The sequence below is a fragment of the Rissa tridactyla genome, chromosome 8 (assembly GCF_028500815.1).
Source record: "Rissa tridactyla isolate bRisTri1 chromosome 8, bRisTri1.patW.cur.20221130, whole genome shotgun sequence".
Classification (NCBI taxonomy): Eukaryota; Metazoa; Chordata; class Aves; order Charadriiformes; family Laridae; genus Rissa; species Rissa tridactyla.
In genome coordinates this window covers 8,077,666-8,096,678 of record NC_071473.1, presented here as the reverse complement: position 1 = coordinate 8,096,678, position 19,013 = coordinate 8,077,666, and the positions used below count along the sequence as shown (strand labels likewise).

The window sequence follows — 19,013 nt, the reverse complement described above, 5'->3', positions numbered from 1 at the left end:
CCCAGAGGATTTAAAATCCACGCCGCCCGCCGCGGGGCACCATGGGAGCGCCCCCCCCCCTTCCCCCGCCCTTAAAGAGACAGGACCGCCCCAGCGCCGCGCCCCCCCGCGCGGCGGGACGGGGAACCGCACCGGCGGCCGTTGGTCGCGGACACGCGTGTTGCGGGGTGGGGGGGGGTGTCCCGGCCCCCCACGGGCACGCGTTTCCCCGGCCCCGCCGCCCCCGTTGTTGCCCACGTGGGGGGGCTGCCGTGAGAGGCGCCCGCGGGCCGCCCGAGCACGGGGCACCGAGCGTTTCGTGAAGGGAAACTCGTGGTGGGCCGTGTAGCCAACTCGGGTTTTTTTCATGGAAAAAGCCTGCGACTGGACAGTTCATCTCCCTGCAGATTTTTTGCGACGCTTTTTTCCAAATCAGACTCGTTTGTAAATTTCCGCGTTCACCCTAAAACCTGCTCCTCTTGCTGATTTGTATCGTGTAGTATCCCACACGCTCCCGGTGGCACCTTCAGCCTCTCCATCACCCAGGGTGACACTTTGGCAGTTGAGCGTAGCGTGCCTGACCTCGTTAATGTTTTTCGCTCTCCTCTTCCCACCCGCCCCACGGACACGCTGCCCACTTCTGCCCCGGGGCCTGCAGAGCTGCTCCTGCACCCCCCCGCACTGTACTGGGTGTTCTCACCCCTCGACCTGCTCTGGCACAGAACGAAATGCCAATTAAAAATCACCAAAACCAGCACAAACCTCACCCGCAGCAACTCACCCCACCAGCCTGCCTCCTCCCTCCAGGCATGCATGGTCCCAGCGGGGTAGGCCTTCCTGTCCCCATCAGCTACAGCTGGTTCTTTCAGCCCTGGCTAACAAAGAATAGATGGTCCTGGCCAGCACATTCATAGAATGGTTTAGGTTGAAACGGACCTTAAAGATCATCCAGTTCCATCCCCCTGCCCTGGGCAGGGACACCTCCCACTAGACCACGTTGCTCCAAGCCCCATCCAACCCAGCCTCAAACACCTCCAGGGATGGGGCAGCCACAGCTTCTCTAGGCAACCTGGGCCAGGGGCTCACCACCTTCATAGTGAAAAATTTCTTCCTGATATCTAATCTAAGTCTACCCTCTTCCAGTTTGAAGCCATTACCCCTCACAACCCTACATGCCCTTGTAAAAAGTCCCTCTCCAGCTTTCCGGTAGACCCCCTTCAGATACTGGTAGGGGCTCTAAGGTCTCCCCGGAGCCTTCTATTCTCCAGACTGATCAACCCCAACTCTCTCAGCCTGTCCTTGCAGCAGAGGTGCTCCAGCCCTTGGATCATCTTTGCGGCCTCCCCTGGACCTGCTCCAACAGGTCCAATTCTGAAGACCCATCCGCATCAGCACCTGTCGCAGCCGACAGTGGACACAACGTGAAAGAAGGAAGGGCTCTGCACCCCCGTTGTGTTCCCGAGGATTCCAAATGCCCTGGCCCGCCAGTTTTGTTCAGGGCAAACTGGGGTAAAGCATATAGGATCAATGAAGCAATACAGCAACTTAGTGTTTGAAGTGATCACTGTTTGTACAAGATTCCTGAAAGAAGGAATTTCCGTCCCTGAGGGGCATGCTTCCCCATGCACCTACAGCTCCACTTTGGCAAAGCCCTCCCTTGGAAGTTACGTTTTATTGCACTGCGCTAGGCTGACCGTTGCCATCAGAAGCTTGTAATTCCCCGGGGCGGTAGTAGCACGCTGCAACCTACTGACACTCCATCTTTCCAGAGCTGGCAGAGGCGTAGAGGTGAGCCCAGGTCAGAGGGATGCTTCAGAGGACAGGAGGACAAAGTGGCCAACTCTAAGGAATGTTAACAGTGCGGAGTGTTTGAGATCTTCAGTAGCGACTTGGTTTTAGACCCTGGCAGAGGCCACCTTAACAGAGACAATAAAAGAGGTTTAAATTAAGGCAGAAGGGTTGGCTCAGCCTGCTAGAAGGAAGAGTAGGCCAAGAAATGCGTAACTGCGCAGTGACGTATCTCTCTGTACAATACAGCTGTGTTGCTCACGTGATCGTGGAAAGGCATCACTCGGACTTTTCCAGCTGCCATCCCGTTCCCACTCTCAAACTCACATCCCTTGATTCGGCAGCCGCCCCTTCCCGCCCCTCTCCCATGCCAGCAGCCTGGCTTCACGCCGCCCAACCGTGGCCGTTAATCAAGCGATCCCGGTGAAATGTACTATGTGGTGTTGAAACTTTGAAGTGACACCATGGCAACACAGCACACACAGCCCCCTCCTGACCAAATACAGTGCAGCTTCCCACGCTTCCAGAGACAGCTGATGGCAAATTAACAGGGCAAAGTAGTACTAGAGCGGCATCATGAACTCCTCAACACCTGACTTGCAGGAAATCTTGCAAGAATCCCCAAATCTGTCAGGTTTCATGACGGGGGAGGCCTCCTATAGCCCCTCACCGCAAATGGCTTCTGCAAGGGCTAGTCAGGTTCTGGACAGCAGGAACTAACCATTTGGGGAAGACGAAGACACTTAGGAAGCTGTCAGCTTCAACATAGAATCTCATCTTCTTGTCCCAGCTGTGCTCCCTGCCATGAGGAGCTGGCTCCAGCTCCTGCGTTTTTGTACAGATGCAAAAGGAGTCATGCCATCTGGGATGGCTAGATCCAAAAAGCGAGCCATTTCCAAGTGCTTGGAGCAACACTAATGGAACTAGTGCTGTACCAAATAGGTGTGCCTAATGTTTCAGTGCTGAAGAGAGGATTTTACTGTCACCCTGGTGGCTTTTGGATTGTCACTTCATCACAAAGAACAGAATCAAAGACATTCTGTGTCAGAGCCATTATGAAACAACAAAGCTGGCATCATTTATGGGTGAAAGTCATCAGCTCAGAGGCAGAAAGAAGCTGTTTCACACTGTACTTCACTTTTTTAATGCACTGACACGGTAATAGTCAGTAATGGCCTGTAATAGTCACAGAACAAGAGACTGCAGCTCATGTGCCCACACACAGAAATTTCACTCTAGCTTCAAGTTTGGTTTGAAGAGTCACAACCTTGAGTCAATTGAACAACTGAAGAGGCTTTAATTTATGTACAGTAAAAATACAAACAAACCAGTCAGTGGTTTTACATTTGATTAACAGCAGTTACTACACACTTTAGTACTTGTACAGCTGTTTGCTATTCAAGGTGTATCAGTACTTTGCACTATACAGAACAGCTGAAGGCTCCAGGGCTGCTCATCTCACAGCCATACACCATGTAACTAAGATGTGTCCTGGCCCCCAGCTTCTACACTACAACATGCAGGAGCCCCAGTTTTAAAAGCTAGAGAAGGACAATGCTAAGCTCTAATATAACACAACCAGAGCAGGTAGATTCATTTTTAGCCAGTTGTCTGGTACTGAGTCAGGTACACGCAAGTGTCAGCTGTCTCATGCTTTCACAGAGCTGCTCCCAACAAGAATTATTCCTGCTCTAGTACATGTCCAAAATGAAATGTTCACCTTTTCCAAGAAGTCTGAATTTCCTTCTTAAGTTTTATAATGCAAAAAAGCACCAAAGAGCTTTCTGCAAATATACATACTGGGTAATAAGTGGGGACAATTGCAGCATTCTCTCGGGTTTCTGCTTTTAATTACCCACTTTCTGCTGCACTGAACTCTGTGAGTGACATGACAATCCTCTTCCCAAAGCCCTTTGGCTCTTTAAGGTCTGTGATGTTCAGGAAGTTGAACATGCATCAGCCATGAGAATCCTAATCCTTTGTGACGGGTGAGAGCACAGGACTGATGTCTACTTCAAGAGCTAAAAGCTAAGAAGTGTCCTGTCAGGCAAGGCACAGAAAGACAGGTTTCAATGTTGGCCAAAAGTCCTAAAGCCAATCCCAGGATGATGAATGATACCCTGTCCCTATAAGAGAGAATCTCAGTCCACAGGGCGAAAAGGAAGAGGCCATTCACCTCAACACGCAGGCCTACAGAGCAGCAAATATTTTTCCAAAGGAAAACACTGGGTCTAATGAACCCTGGTAACTACCCATAACACACAGATCAGCCACACAGTGCTTCTGTTCTAGGATGGAGATCGCTTCTAGCAAACGTAAACCCACTTGCTGTGGGTAAGGAACAGAACTGACGTGAAAGACAGGCTTAGGCTGCAGAGTACGCCCTGTCAACTCCGCCTTGTTCTCCAGCTGCAAAGAGATGTGCCCTAAAGGGAATTCTGTCAGCTCTCCTAGATCCAGAACATTTAATGGCACAATTCAGACAACATGGAATGAAATACATTCAAATGAGGATACAAAGTTTAAACAACATGACACAGCAGCTTTCACAAGGGACTGCTTGGCCGGACCATTAGTGTTGAGGAACACTCACAGAAGTGCTCAGGAACAGCAGAGGGCCGTGCCCTGGTCTTGCTGAACAATATCCCTCTCCCTGCCCCCAGAATACTCCTGTGTGCCTTTACTGCTCTGAAACATGGTAAATAGGCTACTAGACCTGAGTGAGTGGCAAGAACTTCTGGTAATAGCTCTTTGTAACGTCAATCATGAGTTCCTGGGTACATTCCGGGAGTTCCCCAGAGAAGAGTCCTGGAAGAAGAACAAGAGTATGACCATCAGCGTTCTGGCAGGAGAAAGCAGAAATAAGCTTATATTCAACATTCAAAGCAGTGACTGATTAAATCGTAAGTAAATACTAATAGAAGAGCAAAGAGCTCTTCTCTCATGTTGAGCAATACAGCAGGATCGTTCCCATCATACCCCCTGGGATGGACATCAGACAGGCTGCTGCAGCTGGGTCCCGTAACAGCTTCCGCTGTTACTCCTAAATCACTGTCAGAAGATAAATGACAGAGCATGCAATTTGTACAATGAGCTCTCCGGCACAGCCAGGTCAATGAGCAGATCTAAATTTTCATATACCTCAGTTTAATGTACCTACCTCCCTACTAACATATGCATAATGAGCATGTGGACTTCCTACAATTTCAACCACTGAAATACCTGCAAAACTAGAAACCATGGAAGGAAGAGTGCTCCCTCTGGCAGGGCCTAATGCCTCCTGCGTTCTAGAGGCCTGAAAAGCTGTGCTGTTTACTGTACAGGATGGCCACAGCTGGCATCCTAGTCATACTGTTTGGAGTAAACATGTACTACCTACCTAACATACACTAAAGCAGCAAGTTTCACAAGTTAAAATTGTTACATCTCAGTTCACCAAGTGCCCTATACCTTTATTTCCAGGCACTAAATGCCAATAGGCAATTTTGTCATAGCAATCTCAGCTTAAAATAAGAATATCTACGTTATCCACACTTCTGTGCACATAAAAAGCTAGAGGGAACATACCTGGGCAGCCCGAGAAGACTGTGAAAGGTGGGACTACTGTTTCAGGAGGTAGTACTGTGTTGTCTAAGATTTTGCAGCAGTCTTTCAAAACACATCTACGACCCTAAAACAGAGATTAGGTAAAGCTGATACTTAAAATACTACACGCTTTTGTTTAATCCTGATTAGTTACCTAAACCTCAACAAATTTAACTGCTCAAAACACGTTCTGTATAAGGGATCATGGGACTGAATGCTCTTTCCAACAGATTTCACTTTTTCATTTTTTGAGGAAAAAAAGTCTGTTTGCTGTTGACTAATACATGCATGGGCAGCTGCATATTAACACATGTCAATGTGCAAACTGGAACCTAGAACCTGAGTCATGCAGTAACGTAGCAAGGCCTTCTCTAACTCAGCAGACAGCAACCTTGACTATTTTGCATTATTTGTGTAGAAACACAATTCCACTTGTACTTCGTGAAAAGGCTGTCTTTCCTGGACAGTCCCACTAGCCACAATACTGTCGTGAGGGAACAGCAAAACTAAAAACACCACTTTCTGTGGAAAAGGAGGAGAAATGAACAGCACAGAGTAAGTATGCTTGCTCCAGCCCGTTGGTGCAGATACCTTTCCTCTGTTGTTACAAAGCCTCAATAGTACTCAAGAGTTTAAAGAAAAGACTGAGAAATGGCACTCACAATGACACAGTTCTTGCCTATGTGGACATAGGAGCCAATCTGGGCTGCATTGACAACACAGTCCTCTTCTATGAAGACATGATCACCAATGTGGAGAGGGAAAAAAGCCACCCTGTGACAGGAGAGTTATTTGTTCAGGTGTACAATATACAGACTGATCTGCAACACTGTTAGCCCCAAAATCACACTGTGGAGTCTCCCATCTCCAGCTGTACTACCAGAGGTAGATCTGATACTAAGGAAGATTAAACTTCAACTGATCTTTTCTCATCTCCTTCTAAAGGATGGCCCAAATGAGCAACAGGAAGATGTTGTGAATAAACAAAGAACAAATGAAACACATTCTTCACTTAGCCATTTTAATATATCCCAGTCTTTCCATACTGTCGTCTGAAGGGAACACTAACCCCGAAGGCAAAGCTGGAAGTTGGAGGAAAAGGTTTAGAGGGACACGTTTCTGCAAATTACTGCAAAAGGACCCCAGCGCTCTGAATACAGATCTCAACAAAGACGATATATTTTATTTAGCTTTTTAAGTTCAGATTTTAATTTCAGTCTCCTTAAAGGAAGGGAACCTCTTACCCTTTACTAAACTTCTTGAAGGGTGGTCTAATGACACTGCGGCTTTTCACCACACAGTGTCGTCCAACCCGTACGTTTGCCAGGTCACCGCGGATGATGCAGTCATTCATAACTATGGTCTGTAGAAGAAAAGAGAGATAAATGAGCTCCAATTTCTACCTGTGTTACCAGTTATTATATTTACACACACAGCGGTCAGGCCACTCCAGTGAGATTATGTTACTTTATAGAAGATTCTTTTAGTCAAAAGAAAAGTGGGAACAAAGCAAATGACACAGGACCAGCTGCGCTGCCATGGTGTCAGCAAGCTGCACAACGCGAGCCAATACACAAAGTGAAGTTTAAGTACAAAGAGAAACATACTGTTGCACGGACAAAAGCCCCACGATCTGCTCACACGCAGAAGCGTCCTCAGAGAGCAGATCTCCCGTACCACGGGGCCGAGAGCGGTTGTCAGGGGACAACAGAGCAGCTCGAGCGCCGCTGCCGTGGTGACAAGGACCCCGCGGCCTGGCCGCGCTCCCCCCGCCCCCAAATCCACCTGCTGGGCCGAACGAGGCACCGGGGCGGGGGGGGGAACACTGCAGCCCCCTCCCCGCCACCCACCTTGCCGTTGAGAACGATGTTCTGGCTGCCGCACAGCACGGACTGTCGGCTCACCTTATTGCCGGACGCCTGCGGGGAGAAGGGAGGAGTCACTGCGGCCCCTTGGAGCCCCAGGCCCCACCGCCGACGCGACACCCCAGCGCCTCAGCGAGCTCAACTCAGCCCCCTCAGCCACCCCCGGTCCCCTCCGGCTTCCCCCAGCCCCTCTCGGTCCCCCCGCACCGTCTCGATGTACTCGGACTTGTTGTAGAGCATCTCGCTCAGCTCCATGGCGGCGTCGCTTCCGCACGGCCACTCCCGGCTTCCGACACGTCACTTCCTCCCGCCAGACGGCACTTCCGCCGCGGGCGCGGCCTATGGCGGCCCGGTTGCCATGGACACGCGCTTCCCGCGGGAGGCCGCTATGGAGGGACCGGCGGCCATGGAAGGAACGGCGGCTGCTGAGGGACCGGGGGAGGCGGCAGCGGCCGGCGGGGAGGCCCTCAGCGGCGCCCAGAAGGAGAAGGTGCGGTGCCCGGCGCGGGACCGAGCGGGGCCCGGCGCGACGGTGCCAGCCCCAGCCCGGTGCGTTGTGTCTTGCAGCTGAGGGAGAAGCTGGCGCTGCTGAGGAGGGAGTACAGCGAGACCGTCAGCCGGCTGCGGGTGAGCGGGCTGGGCCGGGGCCGGGGCCGGGTCGGGGTCACCGTCGGGGCTTGGCCCGGCCGGGCGCGGGAGGAGGTACCGGGAGGCCGGTCCCAGCCCTCCGCCTCCGGTGTTGTGTCCGCAGCGGGCGCGGCGAGCCGAGCGAGTCCGGAGCCGCGGCCGGGGCACGGCGGAGGAAGGAGGCCAGTGGGAGCGGAGCCCTGCAGGTAAGAGGCGGCAGGCGGCCTCCCGCTTCAGGCCGGGGGTGCGAGTGCCCAGAGGCCCCCGCCAGCCGTCCTGTGCTGCCCGGTGTTCTTGCCCCGTGGGTGATGGCGGGGGGGGCTGGTCAGCCCTGTCACTGTCGCCCTTCTGTGCCCCCGCGGGCTGGCCTGCCGAGCCGGGGACAGACCCCAGCTCTGCTGTCCCCTGTCTGCAGCTGCTGCCACGTCCACTGCCCTCCACACCCGGCCTTTCCAGTGCTGCTGAATCGCGATCTGCAATAACATCTCTCCTTTCTTCCTCACCAGGTCTGCAGCGCTCCCTGATCCCGACTGTAAGATCCCACTCTTTTGGTCCTAACAAAGTCATCTAGTCTTATTGTGTGATGTTTCTCTTGGATGGGACTTTGCTGGGAGTACTTTACATATATGAGGTTTTTTTCCCACAGGTTCTAGAGATAACGTATCTCCTAGTGCTGACAAACATGGAACCTCTCAGTTACAGACTAAAACCTGCTCTGATCCTGGCACAGAGAAGAAAACACCTGTTGCATTTAAACACGCTCCTGAATTCTCTGACAATGAGATTAGCTTGTCAGGCAGCTCGCAGGCAGAAAGCATACAGCCTAGCCAGGAAAACCTGTGCTGTGGAATCGTTAGGCCTGCCCCTGAGGAGAAAAAACCCAAAACCTCCAGAAGCTTGATGAAGCTGAGGAGACGGGCAAAGGCTCCAGTATCAGAGGAAAGGGAATCAGTGCGTGATGGGCCTCTAATCAACAGTGATGAAATGGTGAAGAATAAAATTGCCAATACCGAGGAACTTCGGTCACCAGTCTTCAGGCGAAGCAGTGTCTTGAACATTGAGGAAAACACTCAAAGAGTATCCAGCCCAGCACCTGTGGGGAGAGAAGAAAACAGTTTCACTCCTCCCAGTGCAGCGTTAGGAGTCGTCCAAGACATGCTTGGAGACAGTGTCCCTCTAGAAGTGCCTGAGCTGTTCCTGGGTGCGCTGAGGGACAGCAGCGATGTCTGGCAGCCTGAGTCCCCAGGTGCTGAGGCCATATCTGATAACTGTGAGCCTGCACAGCCATGTTCGGAGAATGGTGACTCTGTTTTACTTGACATCAGTGCTGATGGAGGAAACGAATCTTCCAGTATAATAAAACAAACGGACAGTGAGAGTATGTGTGAAGATCGGGGAGAATTACATAGGCTCTTGGATTTGATGTCAGAAAATGAAGTATTGCCTGCCGACGGAAATAACACTGTATCTAATGAGAGCAAAAGCCATGAAGGAAATCAAAGTGACACTAATAGCTTAAATCCCTCTCCTACAGATCTTGCGCTGGGCAATGTTGAAGAACTGTTGGAGAATCAACAGCTTGAAATTCAGTCAAGACTTCCTCATACAGAAAAGGTGACAGCTCCTGAAAGTACATTGAACTCTTGCACAGTGGTTGAAGGGCTTCTCTTTCCAGTTGAGTACTACATCAGGACAACTCGACGCATGTCTAATTGCCAGAGGAAAGTGGATCTTGATGCTGTAATTCTCAGCCAGCTGGGCAGAAGCAAGAAAGGTCAGCGAAGTAAGTGCAAGCAGAAAGATGCAAATTTAGATTGGCACTCCCAAGAAAGAGTTGAAAATGATTCGGAGTCAGGGGTTGTGCCGTCCCCTTTTCTTGGTGCTGAAAACGATTCAGCAAATTCAAGTACTCAGAAATCTCTTGCTGCGTCCAGTGGTAGCAGCACGTCACTTGGATCGATTTCTCAAAGCAGTATCACTAGCACAAAGCAAGATCAGAGACGGTCGCAGAGGAAACAAAAGGGAAGAAGAAAGTCTACCTGCAAACCCTCTGTGCATCAAGTGTCACAGGAACTTATAGAGAGTTTGGATCTCATACCACCGAGGGAAAGCAGTAGTCTGCTGTCAAATGAGCGTCAGAGTGAAAAGGAAAACCATGAGGCTAATCTTGAAAAGTCATCTTCAGATGAGAGAAGGTTGTCTGCTGCTGCAGCTCTTGGGTCTGGAGAGACAGAAGTGGCCGGCGCTATACAGCCAACGAGTTCTGATCCTCCTCCTGGAGGAAGCCAAGTGCTTGGCAAATGCCATAAGACTCTGTTAGAACAGGTTCAAAATCCGCTTCAGAACAAGGATTCTCTGAACCCAGGAAATGAAACTTTTGCCAGCCATATAGGAGATCTGGAAGCCAACTTAGGTGTGTGTCAGGGTGATAAACATCCAGTGGAGCATGTTAAGAATCAGTACGTGCAAGGAGCCTGCAGGGCTGAGGAGCTCCTAGCAATTAATGTCCCTCTGCGTCGCTCCCTGCGTTCCTCTGCAAGACAGAGAGCCAGTCAAGTCTCAAAAGGTACTTCTTCAAATACTCCCTAAAACTAGAGCCCGAGAGCAAGGCAGGGAAACGTCCCAGTGAGTGCATGCACTGCTGTTCATGCCTTACCATATTTTTTTAATTCAAGAAAATCTTACATGGGTTAACTTTTTTTTTTTTTTTAAATGAAAGCTTTTTTAAAAATATAGATCATTGTGGTGCCCATGTTCCTTGCAGAATTCCGGAAACTTCTGCTTCAGCACAGTGATGAAGAGTGAACAGCCGTGCATGGATGAGGAGCAGGGCTGAGAACTTTTTAAGCTGCCTTTGCTGTTAGAGCAAATGTTGTGCACTCTGCACTTGATTTTCCAGCAAATGGATGTAAATCTGTTTCTCCAACTAAGTCTGCGTATTAATAATTTATTTTTTTTAGTGCTGACAAGTGTGAAACACAAAGAGTAGCATTACAGTTTGAGGGTCTGTCAATATTGTAAAAAGAGAACGTGTTGGGAGAGAACCACCCAAAACAAACTGACCAAGCACTTGGTCAATTCTGGCAGTCTTTGGCGATGATACTTTTGCTGAAGGCTAGATGCAGAGCAATTGCAGAATGTTATGTCTTTCCAGAAAAGTGCCACTTCTGCATGTTAAGATGGTATGGCTTTTTTTTTTTTAAAAAATAGATTAGAGTGACACTCTGGATGAGAGACTCTGAAAAGGCTAGTTGCTGGTTATTCTATGATGTGATGTTCTTGGATGGTGTTTTTCTTTGTGTAGATGAGAGCAAAAGAAGACGTAGCTATCCAGTGCGTTCAGGGGATCCTGCTTCTCTTCGCCTCCCTGCTACGGACCCTGACACTTGCAGCTCTCTCTTCTGCTTTCGCAGTCCCCAGTGGCTGGCCTCCAGGCTGGGAATCAGAGACTTTCACTTACCGGATGAGGAATTTGGGCTACTAAAACTTGAGAAATTAGAATCTTCCCCTGTGAATGACTTGGAGGTTTTTGTTCCTAATACGTTTGGAGATGGTGCAGCTTCAGGGGACGCACAAGATGCAGAAATGAATCCAGAAGAAAAAAGGCTCAAAAGTAATTTGATTTCGCCTTTCAAAAATGGATCACCCAAGTTACCTCACGTAGAAAGCCCAGCTTCCAAGAAAGAACTTTCCACCCATGCTTTGTTCCTTACTCCCATGGGGACTGTCTTAGCTGGTGCTCCCACTCAGCCTGAGTCTCAGATTTCCTCATCTGTTTTTCCTGTTGTGGGTGCAACCCCAGCCATTTTACCATCAGTATGCAGTGAGGTCTTCCCCAGTACACCTTCCGTATCTCCCTCACAAGCGAACCCACGTTTCTCCAGAGGGGCATCTGCCCAGGTCGTGGATGATGGGGAATGCAAAGACTCTGCCGTTCCACTGCACTTGGACAGCTGTGGTGCAGGATCTGCTAGAAAAGAGGAGGAACAAAGTACAACATTTAATTTAGAAGCTCCCCATAATGAATCTGATGAGGCTGTGGCCTTGGAGAAGCATCAGCAGTCGGAGAGCAAACAGCAGAGATCCTGCAGGGCTTCTCCTGAGCAGGTAATAAGCTGGCCTCTTTGCCAAGGGTACTAAGTCAGTGGTTTTGTAGGCGAATCCCCTTTTCCAGAGTCTTGCCTGACTCCAGGGTAAAGACTTCTTTGCATGCTAGCCCTGCACGCTGTCTTTTACCTGACTTGGTAAATGTTTGATTTTCATCTTTTGCCTCAGGTCTTTTGACCTCAAAAGCAAATTTTAAAATCCTGTTTGATGAAACTGGAGATACGGGTTTCAATGCTTATTGCAGATGCGATTTTGAAACGTGTGTATGAGCAAAAACTTTCTGGTACCCACATAGTGTTGGTCTACCTTAAGGAAAATTTTCAGCTGGGATTTGATAAAGGAGGTATAATATATAAATATATTATAAATTTATATAATATATAAATAACTCACATGCAGGATGGGTACTGAAAGAATGACTTGTCTCTGAAGGCTGATAGATGCAGAGTGGTGGTAAAAGACAATTTTGAGGTGAAACCAGGAAATAACCTGTCTAGGATCTCTTGGTTTTCAAAGACACGGAAGTACAAAAAGAGGTGCTCCTACCATAGCTCTCCAATAACTGCATGCAGAATGAATTCGTGCTTCTGCCTCACTCTTGTAGGGGCTGAATGTAATTTCAAAGTTGAATTATCCTCATTCTTTACTTGTTTGTGCAGAAGAAAGATGTGGCAGAACAGATGACTCCGGTACTGTTTGATGGCCTCAGAGAAGAGAGCTTGCAGCTTGTATCAAAGCTAAAGGTAACATCAGATACTTGTTTACCGAGTCAGTAGCAGCTCATTAATACTAAGTTTAACAAAAATGCAATAAAAAATGCAGAATGGCTAGTTGAACAAAATAGATTGCTGTCTAATTTCATCAGTTCTGCCTTCGCTTGTAGTAAAGCATGCTGAAAGGTTAGGTTGCTGTATATCTCCTTTTGACTGATAAAGGATTTCAGTGCTTGTTTCTGAATAACAAATGTCTAAACACATACAAATGTCTTAACAAACAGAACTGCTGCATTTTTCTTCAGCCCCAGGTAAAATGATCTCAGCCCTTGTATCCCTGTTGCCTGCCCTGTGGCTCCCGTGGCCTCCTGTCACCATTGCAGGCACTACCTTGCCCAGTAACCAACAAATTTTGTGGGGGACTACAGCACTGTGCCAAATACACATGTTGATGTTCACACCCTTCTGGAAGGGAGCCTTGATTGCACATGCAATGACCAAGGCAAATCTTGCCCAGGACCGTTTGCACAGCTGAGCCATGGGCTCTTCCTCCTGCAGTCGTGTCCGTCCTTCCACTGTCCTCTGTCTCCTAGTGGGTAGGGAACAGTTGGCAGGCAAGGAAGCAACATCTGTGGGAAAGCCTGTTGAACTCCAGATGAGCTTGCTGGGGGCTGGGCCACCTCTAGCTTTTCCAAACCAAAGCGCAAAGTTTTGCTCAGGAAGCAAGCCTGGGGGATTAGCGTAAGCAGCCAACAATAATGTGGCTGAAGCTGAAAATGTTTTTAGAAGGGAGAAGAGAAGGCCCTTGCTTTGTTCAGTTTTAAACTCCGTCTGTGCTACTGCAAGTCCCCCCTCCCATTTGTGCGACAAGGGAAGCAAGTGCTTCTGCAGGTAGGTGGCACTCAGGCTTTGTTATGGCTGTGCCGTGGTACCCCCAGTCCTGTCCCAGCCCTGGGCTCTGCTGGGTGCCTGTTGTTTCAAATGACAAGTAATTTTTGTCGTGTGAGCCAATATGTTTGCTGCTTTAAGGGTGAAACGTACCTGGCTTGTTTTCCTCGGTGCCTGTCGTGGTTTCGGCCAAATTGGCTGATGGCCGGTGACAGATGCTCCCCCTCAGCCTCTCGTACACGGAGAGGAGGAGGAGAGATAAAGAGATTTACAAGTTTAGAGGAAACTAAACTAATGAAATAGTAATAATAAAATAAAAAGGGAAAGAATGAAATAGATACAGTATATACAAAACCATATTAAGCTCCCAGGATGACGTCACCAGCAGGAACTGTGGAAGTCCCAGACTGGACTCGGTGATGGGGGGAACTGGATTCCACAGCTGGAGTCAGGAACCCACGGATCGGGATCAAAGGCAGATGAACAGACAGGGTCCTCCTTGGATGTCAGACATTGAAGGAAGAGAACTGACCCTTTGATCCCTCAGCTTTTGTACTGAGCATGGGACAGATGGGATGGAATACCCTGTTGGTCAATTTTGGGTGTCCTGTCCTGTCCGCTCCTCCCTGCAGGTGGGACCCCTCTACGCTTTTCCGTTTCTGACCCTCCAACGGGGCAAATAACGAAATTAGCTGACCTTGGTTGTTATAGCAATAAGTATAATCAAGAACCTCTCTGGGTACCATTCCTTGGCACAAACTGTAAACATTGGTCTTATCACTGAGAACGAACCGTTTCAGACACAACATGCTGTTAATTTCAGAGAGTTAGAAGAGGCCTAGCTAAGAAATAAAATTACTGAACAGAAAGTTGGTTCTGTTTTACCTCAAACCAGGACAGTGTCTTACTGACTCTTTCCTCAAAATTAAACTTTGTGAGCATTAAGTTTTAGCCTTAAATTCTCTGCACACTGAACGTCAAGCATTTTTCTTGGTCCGAACCCCTAGGTTAGATAACCATGTCTATCAATCAGAAGAAAACCAGTGCTGCTTTGTCTTGGACAGGATTCTTCAAGTTCCTGTGCTGTGGACGTGAGTACCGTGTGGTGGGAAGCAGCTGGCTGCAGAGAGCTGTGCGTGGTGACTGCTTGTGAGAGTTCTGTCTCCTTGTGGAAACCTCTGGCATCTGACCACTGGGGAAAAGTCTATACTTGGCAGGTCGGAGAGGTATGAACGCCATCCTTATTTCTAGAATTTAGGACAGCTTTCTTGCCCCAGTGTGTTAGTTCCCAAGATACAAGGAGCTTGCAGTCTTGGGTGCAAGGTAAGTTCTTTAGGTCGCATAATTTTTTCATTCCATCAGGCAACGAGGAGAATGATTTGCACTGCTGATGGAGAAGGCCAGTAGCTTCTATGGTTGCGTGTTACCTGCTGGAATTTCATACTTCATGTACTGAATGGTGGCTGCAGCTACTGACTTAGGCTCTTTCCCCTTATGCTCCCTGGAGACACTTTTTGTCTCTTACGTCAACAGGGATTGTTTAATTAAGTAAACAGTCAGCAGAGAGTTCAGCTGTTAATCTAAGTGTGCTTCTTCAGAGGGATCTGAAAATTAGTTCTGCTCCGTATCATTTTCCTTGAAACACTCTAGAAAATGGCAATAAAGTCAAAGGGACATTGTAGGTGACACTGAATTCTTGTTTTGCTGTCCTAGATTCCTGTAATACAGATTGTTCCTCTGCCGGATGCCTGTAATCTTGTGTGTATAGCATTGGGAGATTTGGAGATTGGAGAAATAAGGTGTTGTATTTATTTCTTACTAGCACTTTGCACCCTGAATAGCTGCAGCTTAACTCTGCTCTTGTGTAGTCGTTTAAATTATCTCTTACTAATGTGTCACTTTCTCAGTTGCTTTAACAGTTGGAAAATATGGAAGGGATTTCTAAAAATCAACTATAAAGACTTGCTTATTCACCTCTAGAGGTGTTAGACTGTTTAAACATATGCTTGTTTTTATACTCTATGGCATGTTTGAATTGTGCTTCCTTCTGTCATTATGCATACTTTTCTCTTAATTTAGGCTCTTGCTTTATTCCTCTGAGAATGACTTATTCAAGCAATCACTAGTAAAAACTGGAAATATAAAAGCTGTTCTTGGGATAAAGGATAGGAGGCTGGTCAGCAGCAGCAGGACCGTGCAAGAGCAGCAAGTGGAAATAGTGTCGCTTTCAGAGACGGGAAGGTGAGTCTGCTGGTTTTGGGGTGGTCTCAGTGAGGCAGGTGGAAGCAAAGGAAAACATCTCAGATGTAGAAGAGCGTCAGGTTCCTCTTCATTGTGGAGGTGTGCTGAGAACAAAACACATAGTTTTGACTGCCTTTTCTCCCTTGCTAATCTGATGTTCAGGTGCGAGGATGGACAGACTTTGATGCCCCCCGAAGAAACTGTTTTAGCTTTTGCTGAAGTAGAAGGAGCGAGAGACGCCTTGGTTGGCACCACTGCAGTGAACAGCATTGTTGTTTGGTCAGTGTTTCCTTCACAATGAAATGATTTAGCTTGCAGGTGTATGTGGTGGCTGTAGCGCTTAGCTGCAGACATTGTATAGGGGTGTTTGTTGGCTGCTGATTAGCGTTTGAAATGATAATTGTCAAAGGGCCTACATTCTGGCGCTCTAAATTCTGTACAGTCAGATAGAAAGCGAATGAACTATGCTGCTAGAATCCCACTTGCTTTTACATCATATTCATTACATCTCTTCCTGTGGGCTCTTGTCTTAGTTGGTTTATGTGAATCCAAATATATATGTCCGTCTTGCATAGCGATGTTAACTATGATTAGAAAATAACAGATAGAGGATGGAAATGCAGTCGGAATTTGTGTTGTCACCAACTGCAGGAATTTGAAAACGGGCCAGCTCCTGAAGAAGATGCACGTTGGTTATTCCTACCCAGCTTCCATCTGCCATCGAGCATATTCCGACTCTGTACGTATGTGAAATATGACACGCAGTTTACGCATGGACTGCGCTGACTAACTGTGGTAGCAACTTAAAGGATTAGGGTTTCTAGAGTGGATTGAAATATCAGCTCTGATGATATTTCAAAGGAAAACAGGTTAACTAGGAGAAATAAGCCACACTGGCTACCTTGAATTCTTGACTTTCTGCAGTGTAGTAATAAAATGAGTGCGATGGATCATTCCAAAGCAGCAGCATCTTGCACGTGGGAAGCAGAAGTACTGTTGCCCAGTGCTGGTGCTTGGTAAGTCTCTTCCATTTCACAAGTGGATAGCTGCCAGCGTGACGGGAAACCGATGCAAAGTGGTTGTTATTTACATATATACCCCCGAGGATATCAACTGTTACAAACCAAGATTCATACTAGTGTTTCTTTACCACTTGCTTCCACCTGTGCTCTGTCTACAGATGGATTTCTGTAGTTTATCAAGGATTTGATTGTTCTCAGTGAGCATTTAACCTTTTGGGACAAGAATGTCTTGTCCAATAATGATGGCTTGAGTCAAGAGTTGTTGGAGACTTCCTCAGAATATCTATCCCAGCATATTTCATGTTGGCCTGTGACGGTTCCGAGAGGCACTGTTTTCATCTGTGCTGCTTCGCATGGAATTCTTGTTACATTTTAAGCTCCTAGGGATTTAAATGGGGCCCAGAAATTTTACTTTAAATGTCACCTCATCCTACAGCAAGTTTTCCTTTTTCAGGCAGAGAGATAAGTGCATAAATCCAGTGGGTCACTGAGCTGTCATTTTCCTGTATTGCATCAGCCCTTATCAGTCAGCAGCTGCTTTGGCTTTTATCTAATTTGATAAGGAAAGTAAACCATTTCTATTTTATTCGGTAAAAATAATGCATCACTGTCCTTGGGGCTTTGATTATGGAGAGAATGTAGCAATTAATTTTTTGGAAAATTCTTTGGGTTTTTTTCCCCTCTTGCTGTTGTTTTTAGTGATGTATTTTTCCTGTGTGTATCAGGGACTTCTGTTTGTTGTTTTAAGTCATCCCCATGCCAAAGAGAGCGAGTCCTGTGGAAACCCCGCGTTCCGCGTGGTAGCGTTCAACCCCAAAACAGCCAGGAGCACGGGGGTGATGTTCTCCTCCCTCCCACCTGGCCATGCTGGAAGGCAAGTACCGCAGGGGGTGGCTCCGTGTGATGGCTACATGACTCCTTTGAGCTGGTTTTGGGGGGGAACCGCTTAACGAGCTGAGCAGCACTGCTGGCAGGGGTCCATTTGCCATCTTGCCCATGATAAGGAGGCTGCATCCGTCACTGCCGTTTGTCCTGTATGTGGGACAAACGCCCCTGGAATGGGGCGAGGGTGTTGGCTGTTTCCTGCCCGTTTCCTGCACCAGTCTGTGCGCTGACCTCAGAGCTCCCGGTGTCACCGCGCGGCGTGGGGCTCCGCTCACAAACGGGAGAGGTGATTTTCTGCCTCCTGCACGCTTTTGTCTTCCCTCCCCCCCTGCACAAAGGGATTGTGGAAATGCTGTAACTGGGTTCATCAAGCAAAACCCCCCAGAGAAAATATCTGCAAATGAGACTTTCTGAGCCTTTGTGGTGTTAAAGAGCACTTTGCTCGGTTTATTTATGTTAAGCAGCTGTTTGCAGTCAGATGACCTTTTCCTTCCTATGTCTTGCATTTTGAAGACTAAGCTGTTTAAGACTCAGTCTTGCAATGCACTTACGTAGGAAACATTATGATGGATGGGCACAAATAGTACGGGATTGAGATCTTGGCTTACCGAACAATTTTCAAGTATGTGTTGAGGCCGTGGAAGGATTGTCTCGACATCTTTTGTTCTCAGGTGCGCTGAAGATACAACATGTAACTTAACCTGGCTTCCCACAGTTGGCTTAAATATGCTTATGAATTTTCTACATGAAAAACTAGCTAATTTTAAAAAGTGATGCGATAGTGTTTTGACAACAAAACTCTAACACTGTGACCCTTCTGTGTATGACCCTAGGTACCTGGAGGGTGATGTGAAGGATGCTTCGGCCGCAGCCGTGCTGACGTCGGGAGCCATCGCGGTGTGGGACCTGCTGCTGGGGCAATGCACAGCGCTGCTGCCCCCGGACCCAGAGGGGAGCTGGGCGCTGGCCCGCTGGGCCACCACCAGTGCCTGCCTGCTGGCCGGGCAGCGGGATGGGACCGTCTGCCTCTACCAGTACCAGCAACCCCAGCCAGGAGTGGCCTGATGGAGCACTGGGGAGTGACAGCCCCCATCAGCGGCACCACCGGCGGAGCCTGGTGCTTCTGCTACCGACTTAACGGGTGCTGTATGGTTGTGACAGCCCCGGGTGTGTGACAAGCCATTAAACCTCTTTGCTTTGGAATGGCTCCGTGGCTGCTGCTGCGCCGTGCTGGAGCTCGGGGGCTCTGGATAGGCCTCGGCTCTGACCTGGGGGGGCTCTGCCCGGGGTGGGGGGGCTGTGCCCGAGGCTGG

General features: G+C 48.5%; 2 protein-coding genes across 3 annotated transcripts; one reads left to right on the top strand and one right to left on the bottom strand.

Annotated features, from left to right (window-relative positions):
- Window positions 1-1,530: 1,530 nt before the first annotated feature.
- On the bottom strand, window positions 1,531-7,526 carry DCTN5 (dynactin subunit 5). 2 transcript variants are annotated; one of them, XM_054211977.1, is made up of 7 exons: window positions 7,425-7,526; window positions 7,203-7,271; window positions 6,597-6,715; window positions 6,015-6,126; window positions 5,335-5,437; window positions 4,484-4,575; window positions 1,531-1,895 (listed from the first exon to the last, which is right to left on the bottom strand). In XM_054211977.1, exons 1-7 carry the CDS (start codon window positions 7,470-7,472, stop codon window positions 1,875-1,877), a joined length of 564 nt encoding a protein of 187 aa, XP_054067952.1. In that variant the 5' UTR covers window positions 7,473-7,526; the 3' UTR covers window positions 1,531-1,874. The 2 variants fall into 2 exon arrangements, with proteins under 2 accessions (XP_054067952.1, XP_054067953.1); XM_054211978.1 differs by having other exon boundaries at window positions 7,257-7,271; window positions 7,425-7,487.
- A 32-nt stretch (window positions 7,527-7,558) lies between these two features.
- Window positions 7,559-18,903, top strand: PALB2 (partner and localizer of BRCA2). The gene is given in 14 exon segments (XM_054211976.1): window positions 7,559-7,577; window positions 7,580-7,707; window positions 7,785-7,844; window positions 7,969-8,050; window positions 8,491-10,410; window positions 11,149-11,951; window positions 12,611-12,694; window positions 14,617-14,778; window positions 15,266-15,351; window positions 15,632-15,793; window positions 15,956-16,072; window positions 16,445-16,532; window positions 17,541-17,689; window positions 18,534-18,903. Coding segments are annotated over 14 exon segments (4,092 nt in total). The 3' UTR covers window positions 18,766-18,903.
- Window positions 18,904-19,013: the final 110 nt, after the last annotated feature.

Coding starts and splice junctions, on each gene's coding strand:
- DCTN5 (XM_054211977.1), bottom strand. CDS start 7,472: ATGGAGCTGAGCGAGATGCTCTACAACAAGTCCGAGTACATCGAGACG. Junction 5,438..6,014: donor TAGGCAAGAACTGTGTCATT/GTGAGTGCCATT, acceptor TCTCTGTTTTAG/GGTCGTAGATGTGTTTTGAA. Junction 4,576..5,334: donor AGTCTTCTCGGGCTGCCCAG/GTATGTTCCCTC, acceptor TTCTTCTTCCAG/GACTCTTCTCTGGGGAACTC.